The 15,741-nt window shown below is 48.8% G+C and overlaps 1 protein-coding gene across 1 annotated transcript in view; it reads right to left on the reverse strand.

The window, feature by feature from the left end:
* Nucleotides 1-15,741, reverse strand: part of GRIK4 (glutamate ionotropic receptor kainate type subunit 4) — a 122,119-nt gene that overhangs the window by 59,379 nt on the left and 46,999 nt on the right. Inside the window, exons 2-4 of the mRNA XM_066334950.1 lie at nt 11,425-11,589; nt 3,089-3,186; nt 658-823 (exon numbers count right to left, since the gene is read on the reverse strand). Of these exons, the coding sequence (XP_066191047.1) occupies nt 658-823; nt 3,089-3,186; nt 11,425-11,589 (429 nt within the window). The remainder of the gene's footprint in view (nt 1-657; nt 824-3,088; nt 3,187-11,424; nt 11,590-15,741) is intronic.

Below are 15,741 nucleotides of genomic sequence, written 5' to 3' on the forward strand. Positions count from 1 at the left end.
GCTGTGGCCACCCCAAAGTGACTGCACGGTGACCTCAGAAAGCACAGGACACACAGAGCCTGCTGCTGCCACCCACAGGGGATGGAGGTGGCCCTGGAAGGATGGACATGGCTCTGGAGGGATGGATCTGGCTCTGCTGAGGTGGAGATGGCTCTGGAGGGATGGATCTGGCCCTGCTGAGGTGCAGATGGCCATGCTGAGGTGGAAGTCCAGCGTCCAGATGCACAGGCACCAGCAGATGTAGGGCTGCAGAAGGGCTCTGTGCACTGTGCTAATTATTAATCAAATCCTGCTTTTGGGCCACAAACTGCACATGGCTTTGAGCAAGGCATATTTCAAAGTCCTTTACTTGCCTAAAAATAATCTCCAGACACAGGCCTGTGCCTTTTTAAATTTTTTTTTGTTTTCTTATTCAAAGCCCCATCTGTGGAAGCAAAATGCTCTTCAGATGGTCACACAGAGGCAGGAAAATCTCTTCCCATCCCCTTTCCTCTCTGGAAAACAATTCCATGGGGCACCAGGGTGGAGGAATTGCTCTGCAGTGGAAAAAGCTGCTCTGAGCAGAGAGCATGAGGACCTGGGACCTTCTCCAGAGAGCAGCAAACCAAAAGGAGCTGGAGCAGAGGGGCAGGCAGAGCCAGCCTGGCCAAGACTCACATTCAGCTTTGGCACAGATGAGGCAGGCAGTGGTGCAGTTGAAGAAATTCAGGATTCCTGCCACGGCCACGCTGATGTCGGTGTTGCTGGGGTGGAGGTTGAGGGTGGTGAATCTCTGCAGCTGCAGCTTCAGGAACTCCTCTGGAGCCACTCTGAAGTGAGGAACCTGAGCGTGGGGAGGAGGAGGAAAGAAAATATAATTAAAGAGGAAGTGGAAATGAAAACAAGTAAATCTGCGATAAAGGGCCCGTGGTGTGAAACGCACAGCGGGCACCAAGTGGAATATCCCAATAAAACTGCAGAAGCATCACTGGAGTCAGGAGGGGAGGGTGGGATTCGTGCAGGAGCAGAGGAAAATAATTATCACAGCGAAGAAAAGCCACGGGAAGGAGTGGAGCAGGAAAAGTCTTGCTGAGCCACTCAGCGAAAGGCAACGGGGACTGTGATTACAGCACAGGAAACCTTCCCTCTGAGTTCAACCTAATTAGCTGGGGCACTAATTGTAGCTGGGCCTGGCCTTCTTTGGGGAAGGCAGGCAGGACACGGGATCATCCAGGGCGCTGAGAATCCAGCCCTGCCTGCTCCATGGAGCTGCCGCCAGGTAATTAATTAGCAGAGAACGAAGGCAAGAACAAGATGACCCCTGTGCTGGCCAGGCTGGGCAGAGGAGGAACAGCTGCAGCAGCCAGAAGCCTTGGGCATTTCTGATCAACAGGAGGCCAGACAGGGCTGGAACCAGCAGTGCTGGGCTTGTGGCTGATCCAGCAGAGCAGCAGCTGGAGAGGGATGCTGCTCCACGGGGAATTTTGGGAGCTGGGAAGCCGCAGGGCTCCCTCCGAGGTAGCTGTGCTGCACATCCAGCTGAGCAGTGGGGATGGATTGACACACAGAGCCCAGACACCGCGGGCTCAGCCAGATAAAGGCAGGCAATCTTGTTTTCCTTCTGCCGGGTGAGTTATTTTGGAAGAAACACAAGTCGGAGAAAGGGAAACATCTGCCACAGCTTTGTTAGTAGAGTGTCAGGTCCTCTCTCTCCCTCCATTATTGGTCCTTCCGAAGCCATCAGCCCCTGTCTCCCACCTCTCTCCTCCTGGGAGAGCCTATTAGCTCATGATGGCTGCGTTATTGACAGCAGGAGCTGTTGGCTCACAGAGGGATGTTCAGCAGTAATAAGCTGCTCTCTGCCTTGGTTCCAGCCCACAGCCCTCAGCCGGGCAGGGAAAGGTGGATTGCTGTCAGCAGAGCAGACAGGACAGCTCCTGGCCACTCCTGGGAGGGATCCAGAGCCAGCCTGTGACCCAGGGGGAGATGCAGACACAGGGGAAGGGATCCTCCACCACATCAGCTCCCAGAGCTGGGCACAGCCTTGCCTTCATCCCCAGAGTCCTCCTCTCCTTTCCCAAAGCTGTGCTCCAGTGCAACTCCCCTTTCTGGACAGGGGAAAGGGATTCTTTGAGAGGGGGAACACAGCACAGGTTCTTCCCCCAGAACACCATCACTCCACCTGCCGCTCGGTGCTTGCCTGGGACACTGCTCCTTGCCCTGAGGGGTGGCTGCAGGCTCAGGGGGCTCTGCCTGGGCTCTGTGTCCCTTTGACACAGCTCATGCTCCTGGGATGTTCATCCCAGAGAGTTCCTGCGGGTTTACATCACCTGGAGGGCAGCCCAGAGAACCAAACGCCTCAGCAGGGCACCAGCACTCACCTCTCCTTTATGAAGAAAAAAAAAAAAAATCAGGAGCCTCAGATCAGAATGAATCTGAATTTCAGAGGGAAGACACTTGCAGGGCTGCATTTCCTGGGATGGAGCACATGTCCAGGACATTCAGCAAGAGAAAACACTAAAAACACCCCCAGGGGACCCCTCCTGCTGCAGCCCCGTGCATCAGGGCTGAAAGATCCCTTCCTTCTCTTCCCCACTCCAGGAACAACCACCAGCACTCATTTGTGAATGCAAATTATTTACAGTGCTCCTCTCCTGGAAGGCTGAGCTCCAGAGAGAGCCACTAAATGGCTGAGAGATGTTATCTGGCTTTAAAGGGATGAACTATGAGAAGAGAACTCAATTTCTCCTCCTGAGTGCAGAGCCAGATCAGTGTAGGACGGTTTGAGGCTTATAAAATATTAAATCCAGCACACACAGTCTGGACACAGATTAAAAAAAGGGGTTGAACTGGATGGAACAGCAGTAAACATAAAAATTCCCGAGTATGTGCACGAAGTCACAGCAGGAGCTTTGGGTTTGCATCTGTCAGGGCAAGTTTTGGGGTCTGCACCCCTCGTGGTGGTGATGAATGTGGTGAAAAGGGGATGCAGAGAGGAAAAAGAGGGGCAGAAAGAGGCAGGAAAGGGAAAAGGAAGGAATTTCCAAAGGAAATTAGGAGGAGAGGTGAGGAACCACTCTGAGCAGCACAAAGGAACTTCTCCACTTACCTCTTTCTCCCCACAGATGTTGCTGATAATGGAGCTGGAGGCTGGGCTGGAGGAAGGTCCCAGAACACCCACCACGCCTTTGGGGAGAATCTGGCACACTGTGGGCATCAGAGAGAGGGAACAGAGGTCAGAATTCCCCCCAATTCCAGCAGAGAGCCGTGCTCACAGCGCCTGCTGCACCTCATCTGCTTCACACAACACCCTCTCTGCCATTTCCATCCCAAAATCCCTTTATTCCCCCTGAAGCACTGTCACCCTGCCTGGGGCACTCTCCATCTCCCCCAGCATTTTAAAACCCCATCCAAACTCTCCCCAAAACCCCAGAATATTCATCTCTGAGCCTCTCTTGTCCCATCCCTTTCTGTCCCCAGGACAGAAACTTGAATTAGCTTTATGGAAGATGCTACACAATTCAAAGCATCAAACAGACTTCCAGGAATTTCCCCTCCTCATCTTGGCAGAGTTCAGTGGTAAAACCAAGGATTCTATGGCTGGTTTTCTTTTGCTTTGTGTTGTTTTCTTCCTGGCAGTAGCTAAATCTTCAGCCTCCCTGTCACCAAGGGCAGCAGAACCATAAAAAAAAAAAAAAAACACCTGACAAACTGAAGGAGTTAAACCTCTTCCTGGATTAAACTTTTTGGTTCTTTTCATTCACAGCACAAATCCAGCTGAATTTCAGTCCCAGGAGCAGCCCAGGTGGTGTCACCTCCCTGCTGCCATCCCCTGCATGGCTCAGAACCCTTTCTGCAGAGCAGGAAAAAACCCTTGAACAGGAGGTGAGAGCTCAACCCCCGAGATCCAAAAGCCTCCTGAGAGGTGGCCACAGCTCCTCCTGCAACGCCAGACCTGCCTCAGCACCCTCACACACTCAGCTTTTTGCCCAGGAAAAGCCACATCTGCTCAACTGGATTTTTTCTGAAGAAACTGGATACTGAAGGGGAGGAAGGAGGCACCAAAATGAAGAAAAGAGGCACCAAAACTCTTTTGAGTTCTGGCTAGGACAAGCTCACAACATTTCTGTGTGTGAAAACCAAACCACTGCGTCCCAAAGCTGAGATTTTAAAGATAGGCATCTTCAGTACCAAACCTTGCACCTCAGAGCAGCTCTTGTGAGGGTTGTGAAGACTTCCTTGAGCTGGAAAAATTCAAATCTGAACATGGCTGTTTTTGGTAGCAAAGCGAATCTGTCATCAAAACTGCTGAGTTACAGATCAGAGCAGGGCTTTTGGTGACTTCCAGTCTTTAAATCGAGGAAGTGGAAGGAAAGCTCAGTGTGCTTGGGGTGGTTTTAGATCAGCGAGTTTGGGGTCGAGTGTGGGGTTTGAGGAGTGAACATTGCAGTTTCAAGTTTTCCCAGAAAAGCTGTGGCTGCCCCTGGATCCCTGGAAGTGTCCAAAGCCAAGCTGGACAGGGCTTGGAGCACCCTGGGAGTTGTTCCTGCCCAAGGCAGGAGGTGGGACAAGTTGATTTTTAAGGTTCCTGCCAATCCAAACCATTCTGTGAGTCTGTGATCTCTGTCTGGCCTTAAGACTCCTGAAGCCTCCACAGCCTCACGACCAGAATATGAGGCCCAAATCTCATTTAATTTGTCACTTTGGGGAATTGGTTTTGCTTCTCTTTTGAAGGAAAAAACTCCTTATCCTCCCCAGTCCCCGCTGGTTGCTCCGACTTCTTACAGAGAGTGCTCATGAAATGCAAACATCTCCTCTTGGGTTTTCCTTCCTTCTGAGCTCCCTGGCCCTCCAACAACTCAATCTCTTATGGAATGAGGGATATTTTTTTTTTTGCAGCATCTTCAAAGGAACCCAGGGCTTGCTTTTCCTCCATGCTTAAAAAATTTACAGGCACTTTAAACCTCTCCAGAAGATCCTTTTAAATAAAGAGCCCCGGCAGTTTGAAAGCCTTGCCTGCTGTCTCAGCAGCACACATCAGCCCCTCTCAGCTCAGCACCCACGAGCAAGGAGCTGCTCCAAACCTTCCCTTATCCACAGGTCACCTGGACGAAGTTCCTGGAGGGAAAAAAATTTGCAGGGGCAAGTTTGGTGAGTGATTTTTCTTCCCGTGCCCGCCAGCAGGAACAAGAAGTGGGTTTAAGTAGCCATAGCAACAGAGGCGCAACAAGTGGAGGAAGAAAAAGACCTGGTTTATCACTACCAGGGGGAAACATCCACAAAAATGAAGGGAAATGAATGGGAACAAAGTGGAGGTGCCTGAGGCAAAGGTTTTGACCACATTTGGAGAGTTCCTCTTGTAATCCAAGCACATTTCCCATCTCAGAGCGTTCCCTGATGCTGTCAGGTCTCCACAGGGAGAAAAGGCTGGACCTTGCTGCTGCCATGGGCATCCAGACAACAATTGCAGGACGTGGAAATGTTGGTCCTGTACCCAAAATCCACCTGTGATAATCACAGCGATTATAATGAGGGATAATTACGGATTCCCTGCCACTCAAATCCGCTCATACTCCAGCAGCTGGGCACCACAAAGGCTGTGGGCTGTGCAGGGGGATTTGTCAGTGCTGACGGCTCCAGCAGCTCCCAGTTTCTATCCCAGTTTTGATGTCGTTCAGAATTCAGGGTCTCAAGAATGCAGGACGTTGAAGTGGCATCACTCTAAGGACCTCTTTACCATGGATCACTGACCATCAGTGCATCAGGTGTGTGCTCAGGACAAAGTGACCCTCGTTTTGTGCAGCAGGGCAGTGTCCAATCATTTCCATCGGGAATTAAATCTGCGTTTGGACACTTGGGACACAGCAAGATCTTTTTTTAAAGAGAGGCAGAACTGAAAACTCCTTTTTTATCACTGGAAAGCACAACAAATGAGTAGGTCTTTATGATAAATACATGCACACCGCCTCAGACATGGTCAGAGTCACTCCCTGAGATCCCAGAGCATCTGGAAAACATTTCCATGAATCCTCCCCTGTTCAAAGCAGGGCTGAAAACTCCCTCCAGAGAGAAGATCCACCCCCGGGGCAGAAACATCTCTTTCAGAGCACACAGATCCCTGAGCGGGGTTTCAAACAGAACTCACAGAATATTCCTGGCTCTAGTTCAAAACAAAGCAGCAGGGAAGGTGTGGAAATACCTCAGCAGCTGCACTGCAAAACACAGCCAAGATCTCCAGAGACAGGACTGGCCACGGGACTCTCAGAGACAAAACACCAGGTGAACAAACAGAAGGGGTTCTAGAGATGGTCCTGAAGCATCCCTTGTGCTTCCTGACAGGAACCTGCAGCGGAGAGGGGCTGGAGAGGTTGGGGATGCTATGGAAGTGTCCGAGGCCAGGTTGGATGTGGCTTAGAACAACCTGGGATAATGGAAAATGTCCCTGCTCATGGCAAGGGATGGAACAAAATGATCCAAAAGGAGCTGGGATTGTTCAGCCTGGAGAAGAGAAGACTCTGAGGAGACCTTATCACTCTCTACAACCCCCTGAAGGGTGGCTGTGCTCAGGTGGGGTTGGGTTTTCTCCAGGCAGCACTGACAGAACAGGAGGACACAGCCTCGAGCTGCACCGAGGGAAATATAGATTGGATATCAGGAAAAAGTATTTTACAGAAAGGGTGATAAAGTACTGGAATAGGGATAAAGAGGGATAAAGTCTGCCCGGGGAGTGGTGGAGTCACCATCCCTGGATGTGTTTAAGGACACACTGGATGTGACACTTGAGGCCAGAGTTTAGCTGGGGTTGGACTCGATGATCCTGGAGGTCTCCTCCAACCTGGTCGTTCTGATTCTGATCCTTAAGATCCTTCCCAACCTCACCAATTCCATGATTCCCTGATAACCAGAGCAGGCTGAAACATGAAACCCCCCCAAAAAAACACTGGGAAAGGTGAAAACAACACCTGGGAGTCACTGGAAGGACTCTTTGAAAGGACACTTTGAACTATCGGTGTGGATAAACCCAAATCTCCAATTCTCCGGCTGCTCAGTGGCTCTCACTCCTGACCTGCCCCGGGGCCTTTGGACTCACAACAAAGAGGAGTTAAAAGGCTGCCGAGGCCAGAAGGGACAGGGACGACAAGTAGGGAAATCTGTCCTGCCCGGGCATCAAAAGGAGCAAGGTGGTTTCGATAAAGACATGATTAAACAAGTCGTTTTTGGAGCTGCACAAAAGGAACATCAAACACAAAGAGAGAACAGCCTTTCCTTGTAACAGCCAAAAAAAAAAAAAAAGGCTCTGCCCACAATTTATCATTGAAACCTCCTTAAAATCACACAGAAGCAGCCAAAGTTTGTGTTCATTCGTATCTAAAGCTGGAACAGCAAACCAGGCATGAATGTGATGGATTGACTCAGATTTTACCTGCTGGAGTAATTCAGATTTTAGGGCTCTCTCACATTAAAACACCTGAGTCAATAAGGTATTTTAATGTAAGAGAGCCCCAAATTCTGGGAGAATCGAAAAAAAAAAATTGGAGAAAAACAGCTCCAGAAATAAAATAAAATAAAAAAATATAAAATAAAATAAAATAAAAATAAAATCCCCCTGACTCCCCTAATAAAAACCCCAGCTCCCCAAAATTCTTCTTCCTCTCCTATATGCAATATGTGTTGTAACCCCAGCACTCCTGGATCTGTCAGCTGAGCATGGAGCTGTGATATTTAAGAGTGAATCAAAGGGTGTGAAATGTGAGAACAGTATTAAACAGCTGTAAACAGCTTTGCAGTCACAGGTTAAAACATCTCAACAGTTTTTATTAATATTGTGTGTCATAACAAATACCAGCAATGTATTGAAGCATTTGAAAGCCATGAAAGCCTTGAAATTTAAGTTCAGGGATCTGATTTTCCTCTGCCACCAGGATAAATCAAGAATAACATCAGTGACATTAATAGCGGAGCTATACAGAATCCAGATTATTCCTTTTCTAAGAAAAGCTTCCAGACTTTTTTTTTTTTCCCTCTCTGAAGAAAAGGCAAATAACACACTGCAAAATTCACCAAAATCAAGTCCATTTGCTGCAATTTCTGCTCTTAAAATCCAAGTAAAGAAAACATAGAAAATCACACCGAGGTGAAAATTGGAAATGGGAGATGCCTCTTCCTCACTTGCCACGTTTCCAGTTTCTCCCCAAACACAACATTGGCTGAAACCAACGATTTCTTCCATAATATTTCATTCTCCTCCAATTAATATCCCTCTGCTGGAGAAACCTTCCAAGAGAAGGATTCCTGAGCAGTGTCACAGGCTAAAATGAAGGCAGAAATCCCTCTCGTGATCCTTACAGCACCTCTGGGCTCACTGCAATCAACTCTGGTTCCCAAATAAAGGCACGGCCAGGAGTGCTGCTACCAGCAGGGTATTTATGAGGAAGGACCAAAAATGGATCTAAAAATGCCACTGGGTCCTTCAAAGACAAAGAAGGATGAGGAAAATGGGGAATTTTCTTTTTTTTTTTTTTTTTGGGATATTTTAAGGGGCAAACTGGGAATGTTCTTGGAGTAAATCCAGAGAAGGCACAAAGATGATCAGAGGGATGGAGCAGCTCTGCTGTGAGGAAAAGCTGGGAGAGTTGGGGCTGTTCAGCCTGGGAAAGAAAAGGCTTTGGGGTGATCTAATTGTCCCTTGCAGCTGAAGGGAGGGAAAGATAAAGATTGAGAAAGACTTTTGGCAGGGATGGAGTGAGACAACAAGGGATGGAATGGCTTCAAACTGCCAGAGGGCAGGGAGAGATGGGATAGAGGGAAAAAATCCTTCCCTGTGAGGATCTTCACTGGGTGCCTGGAGAAGCTGTGGCTGCCCCTGCATCCCTGGAAATGTCCAAGGCCAGGTTGGGGTGGAGCTGGATGAGCTTTAAGGTCCCTCCCAGCCTCTTCCACTCTAGGATTCTGTGATTCCACCAAATCCAGGCAATTCCCACCCCTTCTGCAAGGTCTGGCCAGGTAAACTGGATCTGCCCTAATGCTGTGCCAAGTTAGGGGACAACAGTGGACAACAGAGATGGGGAAGACCAGGAAAATCTTTAAAAAATTGAGGGATCCAAAGCAGTGGAGAAGTGCTGGGTGCAAGTTCCTGAGCTGGGTTTAATCTGGGCTGCCTCATGGGTGCCAGGCTCTATAAATAGAGCCCAGGTACTTGCTGAGACGCTCTTTATTAACTGCACACTTCTATAAATAGTGCCAGTGCTCACTCAGGAAATGAAGGAGCGATGTGCTGATCCCACAGCCCCATGGAGCTGCTCTGCCAGCTCACTTGGACAGCCCTGAGCACTGCTGGGCAGAAAAACCACCAAAACTCTGGGGAAAAAACCAGCCAGCCCCAAACCACAACCCCCTGCCACACTTTTTGGGGATGCCCTGCAGATCACACAGTCGTGGAATGCAGAATCATTAGGAAACAAGGCTAAAATTCCTATTATAAAGAATAATTTCTCCAGCTTCCTCGAGCCAACTGGTAATAAAGAATTATAGCCCTCCCTTGAACTCTAAAGGTTGGCTTAAAAACGATTCTAAAAGGAGGATTTTCTATTCCAAAGGGTTTTCTCTCTTACAGCAAAAAAAACACCTACCATAGACCTTTAGGGTTCCTTTCAAACTGTGGCCAGTGACCATCAATTTATTTTTTATTCACCAGCACAGAACTGGCACGTTGGGCATCCAGAGGAACACCCCTAATCAAGAACAGTTTCATTCAGGGACTTGAAAGAGACATGGGAAATCTGCTGCTCCTTCGAAATCAGCTCTTCTTCATCCTCATGATTTCAAACATCACTTGAAAAATTTCACTTGGCATAAATAAACCCGCTGCCAATCCCCAGCTCCAGGAAGAGCTGACATGTTTGCTGACACACAGAATTCCACGGGGTTTTAAAAACAACTTAATTGCACCCAACTCGCCCGAGAGTCTCTTGTTTGCTCACCATGAAGTGCTTGACAAAGGACAGGCATTACCCCTGTTTATTGACAGGCAGATTAAAGGGGATTATTTGTCCCAAGACACCGAGTGGTGGCAAAGCTTACAGGGGGCAGGAATCCTCTCAGTCCACACCTGGGCTCACACCAGCACATTTCATCTGCCTCAAATGAAAACTGCTCCATGCAAGGAGCAGAGAGATGGGTTTTGTGGTTTTTTTTCCTCTCTGATCCCCTTTGACTGTCACAAAATCACAAATTCAGTGATTTTGCCAGACACCTCCTGGGAGGAGAGCGGGGCTCTCTGGGGTTGGGCTCTGTAGCAATGTATCTGCACAACTTAGAATATGAAATGCTCCAGCCAAACTACCACCTGTAGGTGTTTCTTATTATGATCAGTTATTTTAGAATGCAGCAAGGTTACAATGACACAATCTGTTGTAAAAATGAGAAGACCCTGAGAAACAAAAATACCAAGACAACAAGAATAAGAGAAAGGAGGCCGTGAAGGCACAGAATTGTAACCAATCAAATTCCCTCAGGGACGTGTGCCAACTGCGTGAACAAAGCAGAGCAACCAATCCAGAGATGCATGAACACATGAACACAGTCCTAGAATCTACAGTGTAATGTTCTCTTGGTCTGCAAGATGTAACCAAACACGTGTATTCTATTTTCCATCTGTTGAAACTGGTTGGGGAGGTGGTTCCTTTATCTCTTGTATATCCCATTCCTCATAACTCCATGGTGTCTTTTATTAATGGATCAGCTGTGAAACCAGCTGGGGCCATGTTCTTTATCCCTTCCAGGCCCCATCCTCCCTCCAGGGGTATCTGCTGTTCATGGGCCAGCCAGGCTCACTGCAGGGCTCAGACAATCCCAGCAGCCCACTGGGACAGGCTCCACCCAGGGGGAGGAGCCCAGCATTCCCCCCTGGATCAGCCCTGGGGTTCAGAAGCCCAGCACAGCCTGTCTGCACTGGATTCCCAGAGGAGACCAGACCCAGCTCAGCACCACTGGAGCTTCAGAGGGAAACTCCACCCTGGGACAGGATCATTGCTCCAACAGACCCACATCTGTCACTGCAGGAGGACTGGGCTGGGCTGACACCAACACCCTGAACAACAGGGGGTCAGGTCGTATTTTTGACACTGTCAGGGTTTCTAAGTTTTTTGTTTGTTTGCTTGCTTGGGGTTTTTAGCACTATCACATTTGGGTTTTTTTTGTTTTTTTGTTAATATTCCTAGTAAAGAACTGTCATTCTTATTCCCATATCTTTGCCGGAAGGACCCTAATCACAAAATCATAATAATTTGGAGGGAGGGGATTACACTCCCCATTCCAAGGGGAGCTCCAGCTTTCCCTGGCAGACACCTCTCTTTCCAAACCGAGACAAACGTAAACAACACCTGGCTCCTGCTGCCATCACACCGATCCTACAGCCCAGAACCCCCGAGCTCCCGCAGCACTCACTGGTCTCTGCCGTCTCGTACTCGCTGTCCCGCAGCAGCTCGAAGATGTCCACCTCCACCCGGGCCTTGCCCGCCCGCTCGGGCGCGCGGTTGATGCGGTTCTTGGCCAGGGTGATGGAGAGCCTCTCCCCTCTGCTGCACTCCATGGGGTCATCCAGGATGGCAGCTGTTAGGGGGGAGAAAAAAGGTGTTGGCAGTGGTTAGGTTTGGGATCTCCCCTCATCTCCCCGTCCCCACACTCGCTGATGCCTGCAGGAGCTCTGTTGGTGCTCCCGTCACTGCCGGAGCTGGCGCTTCCCCCTTCCCACACGTGGCCTTTTCCCGCTGCTTCTCCCACTCCCCAGGTCCTGCCAGACAGGTGGGTGGTGAAATCTCCGCAGCAGCCTCTGTTTTACCTGCTGGAATGGCACAGCATAGCCGCCCACGCTGCCAGGCTCCCAGCACCACACAGGCTGCCTGCTCCCACAGAGGCACATCCAGCTGCCTAACCCTAAAAAACCCGGATCCAGGCGCTGCCTCACATCCCAACAAAGGCAGAACATCATCCCCAAAAAGCCCGGATGATTCTTTTGTGGAAGCATTGGTGAGGAGCTGAGAGCTGGAATATTTCAGGAAGCGCGTGGGCAGCCGTGGGTGGGGAGGGACAAATATTTTTCAAACAGAACGCTCTTGACTCTTGAACTCGGCTCCTGGGGCTGCCCACTCAGCTCTGCATTAGGCAGAGGGGGGTGGGGAGGGGTATTATTTTTGTTTTCTGGAGGCAAGGCAAAAAAGGATTCAGGAATGGAGCATCCAGGCCAGAATTTCAGGAGGAGCTGGCACCACGGTGGGTTTATCCTTGCTCACAGGAGGTCTCCCCAAAGAACACATTTGTCATTTTATCTGGGGGAGAAGCAGTGCTGCGCTTTCTGGGTGGATTAAAAAACCCACCAATTCTTGTCTTCTCTGCCCAAAAACCCACTCCCCAGGGAGCGGTGCCAAGCAGGAGGTGCTGGTAGGGGAGCAGAGCAGGGATTAGTGGGGCTCTGCTGGTTCATGGCAGGAAATGAGGGAACTCCCTGGAGCAGCCAGGGTGCCCTGCTGGAGCTTTGGAACCTGTCCTTGTGCTGCAGCAGGTTTGGGGTGGGGTTTTTTGGGGGTAGGGAACTGAAATAAATAAAATAAAATCACTGAAATAAAGCATGGAAACTGAAATAAATAAAATAACTGAAGTAAAGCATGGGAACTGAAATAAAATAAAATAACATAACTGAAATAAAGCATGGGAACTGAAATAAATAAAATAAAATAAAATAACTGAAATAAAGCATGGGAACTGAAATAAATAAAATAAAATAAAATCACTGAAATAAAGCATGGGAACTGAAATAAAGCCCATGAGGGAGATATCCTGAGTGCTAGGAGTGAGGCACCAAGGACACACAGATTTGGAAGGCAGAGCTGGCTGGGACCAGGTTGGAGCAGCACAGGGACACTGAGCTGGAGGTGGGACTGAGGGATGCACAGAAGGATCTGGGCTGTTCCAAGGGTCCTCCTTGCTCCCCTCACCCTTCCCTGCCACCACGGAGTCTCCAGCACAGCCCAGATCCCTCTGCCTGGGGCCCAGGCTCCTTTGCCTCTGGTTTTCCTGCCCCTAAGGCTTTGAGCCAGCCCCAGGACTCAAAGCACAGCCTGATTTCAGCACCCACCTCTCAGGGCTCTTTTCCCAGCTCATCCCAGTGGGATCTTTTCTCTCCTGGCACAACTGCAGAGCACCTCTGTGTCCCAGCCCTGCCCTAACCCCAGCAGTGGGAGCCCAGAGGTGGTCCACACCAGCCTGGTCTACTTCATATCCTGATAATGCTCAAGAATTCCTTCACTTCCTATCTTTTCCCCCAGCTTTATGGGAGTTAAATTGAGTTCATCTCATTATTCAAGAAAAAGGGTTGTGCTTTCCTCCAAGGCCAGGAGCGGGGCTTTTAGGATATTAACGTGCCTGATGACTTCTTTTAATTAGAACCAAGCTGGGAGAACAATTTGCCACAAATTCGGCTTTTCCAGGAGAGAAGCAGAGGAGAAAGTTCTTGTAGAAACTTTTCCTCCAGCCCTGCTCCCAGGGAAGGGTAAATCCTGATGAACTTCACCAAGTGCAGCTCCTGCTCAGGTGCTGACTCTGTAAAATTAAAGATCAGCAGTGAGGGAGTGGATGTCAGCATTCTTAGATTCATTAGTTTCTAATTTAATGCTTCAAAGTCACTAAATTGGGGGAATGTTTTCAAGTGTTTTCTTAATTGGCAGCTTTCAAACAAAATTTACTTCCACTAATGTACAGTTAAATGATCTTTAAGTATAAAAATAGTCAAAAGCAAAGCATTTTTAATAGTTTCCTCAAGCCAGCTAAGCAAAAAAAAAAAAAAAAAAAAAAAAAAAAAAAAAAAAAAAAAAAAAAAAGTTTGCCCAGAACTTTTTTTAATCTCTCTTCAGGTGAGCAATTTCTATTCTTATTTTTGAGAATCTTGAAAAGTTCCCTGAAGGTGAAGAAGGAAAGGGAAGAAACCCAAAATAACAACAGCAAACTCTTTTACCTACTCAGCTCTGATTGAATTTGAACTTTGGGGACAAACACAAGGGGAAGGGGAAAGTGGAGCTTTTAGAAAGGAAGGAATTCAGATGGAGAGCCTGGATCCAGGCTGGGAGGAGCAGCAGCAGCAGCTCCAGAACCCAGATCAAATTCCAGCAGAGTTTCCAGTCTCTCTGTAGGATTTAGGATGGGAAAGCAGCAAAATGTGCTGATTTTGGGAGACTGGTTACTTTAACTAAATATTAAACCAGCCCCCAGGACTAGGGAGGTAATGAGGCTGAACTAATCTTTATTTATTAAAGCTGCAGGATGAAAAAAAGGTCATTTAATGTTTAAAAAAGGTTGGTTTTAGAGCTGCATGGCTCGGGACACTGTGCCAAAGCTCATCTAATAGTGGCATCATTAAGTATGAACAAAAACCTTTACAGAAATTCCCTTTCATCTCTTCCTGTCTATTAAACAGGGGAAGATGCATCAAGTAAATCTTTAATCCTGAAGACTTACAGCAAAGTCTTTGAACTCTGTGGCCCTCAAAAATCACTCCTCTCTTCCCCATGGTGATAAATGTCTCCGGTCTAGACTGCTCCTCAATGAATGATGAGAAAAATATTGCAGAGGGAGGCAGGAGCACCTGGACCTGCAGTGCCTGGCTCAGGCTTTCCCAGGCACTGAGTGAAGCTGAAGGACTCAGCTCTTCTCAGGAAGAACATCTCTTCCCATGGGATGTTCCAATCCTGATGGAAAAAAAAAAAACAACCCATCCCTTCTAGCGTGATAATTAGCTTTTTTCGTTCAATTTACTGGGAATTTCCCTACAATTAACACAAAAATCCATGCCCCAGAAGCGCCAAACCAGGAGAGTTTATCCTCTTGGAGTAGCTGGGTAATAATCAATCAAGGTTCAAGCAACAAGTGACTTCCACTGCAAACCTCCATCAGACACAGATTTCAAAGGAAACAGTCAAAGTTAATGATTCAACAGCAAGAAGCAGGGAAAAAAACAATAGAGGTATAATTTAAAAAAATAAAGGTATAATTAAAAAATAAAGGCATAATTGGGAGCCAGAGAAACGCAAGGGGATGGGGGTGGCACCTGCTGAGAAAAGCAGGTTTTAGTGACTGTCCTGCAGGGATTTTTTTCAGCCCTCAGGGATGGGGGATGAGGAGGAATTGGTGTTCTGTGCTGAGCCAGGAGCAGGAATTGATGCTCTGTGCTGAGCCAGGAGCAGGAATTGGTTCCCTGTGCTTTCCCCAAGCCCCACATCCCTAAGCCCACACGGGACAGGGCCGTGTGGCTCCACAGCCAGCTGTGACACCAGCTGCTTAACCCCTTCTGCCTGTTCCCCCGGAGAAGACTCCTCCAGGGGCAGGAAGGACATTGATGTCTCCCCCCAAAGAGCTCAGCCGTGCCTCCCTGTGCCAAAGCAGCAGCCAGGGGCCAGGCAGGGTTGTCACTTGTGTGCTCCCCGAGCTGCAGACAGCTGTCTCCCAGAGCTGGTGACACACAGCCCTCGTGTCACTCAGTGCCCCAGCCAGCTCAGACAGCTCAGACACTCAACCCTCACCACCCTCAGCTGGTTCCAGGCAGGGCTGAGGCAGCAGAGAGGCTCCCTGCTCCATTCCCCAGGGCTCTGGGGCTCCTGGAGTGCTGCCTGCCCCAGCCAGACTCCCAGCATATGCACTCTGACAGGCTTCAGCATCGCTCCCCAGCTCGTGATTCATCCCAAACCCAGTGAAGTCACATCTTTATAACAATAA

The sequence above is a fragment of the Sylvia atricapilla genome, chromosome 23 (assembly GCF_009819655.1).
Source record: "Sylvia atricapilla isolate bSylAtr1 chromosome 23, bSylAtr1.pri, whole genome shotgun sequence".
In the NCBI taxonomy this organism is placed as follows: Eukaryota; Metazoa; Chordata; class Aves; order Passeriformes; family Sylviidae; genus Sylvia; species Sylvia atricapilla.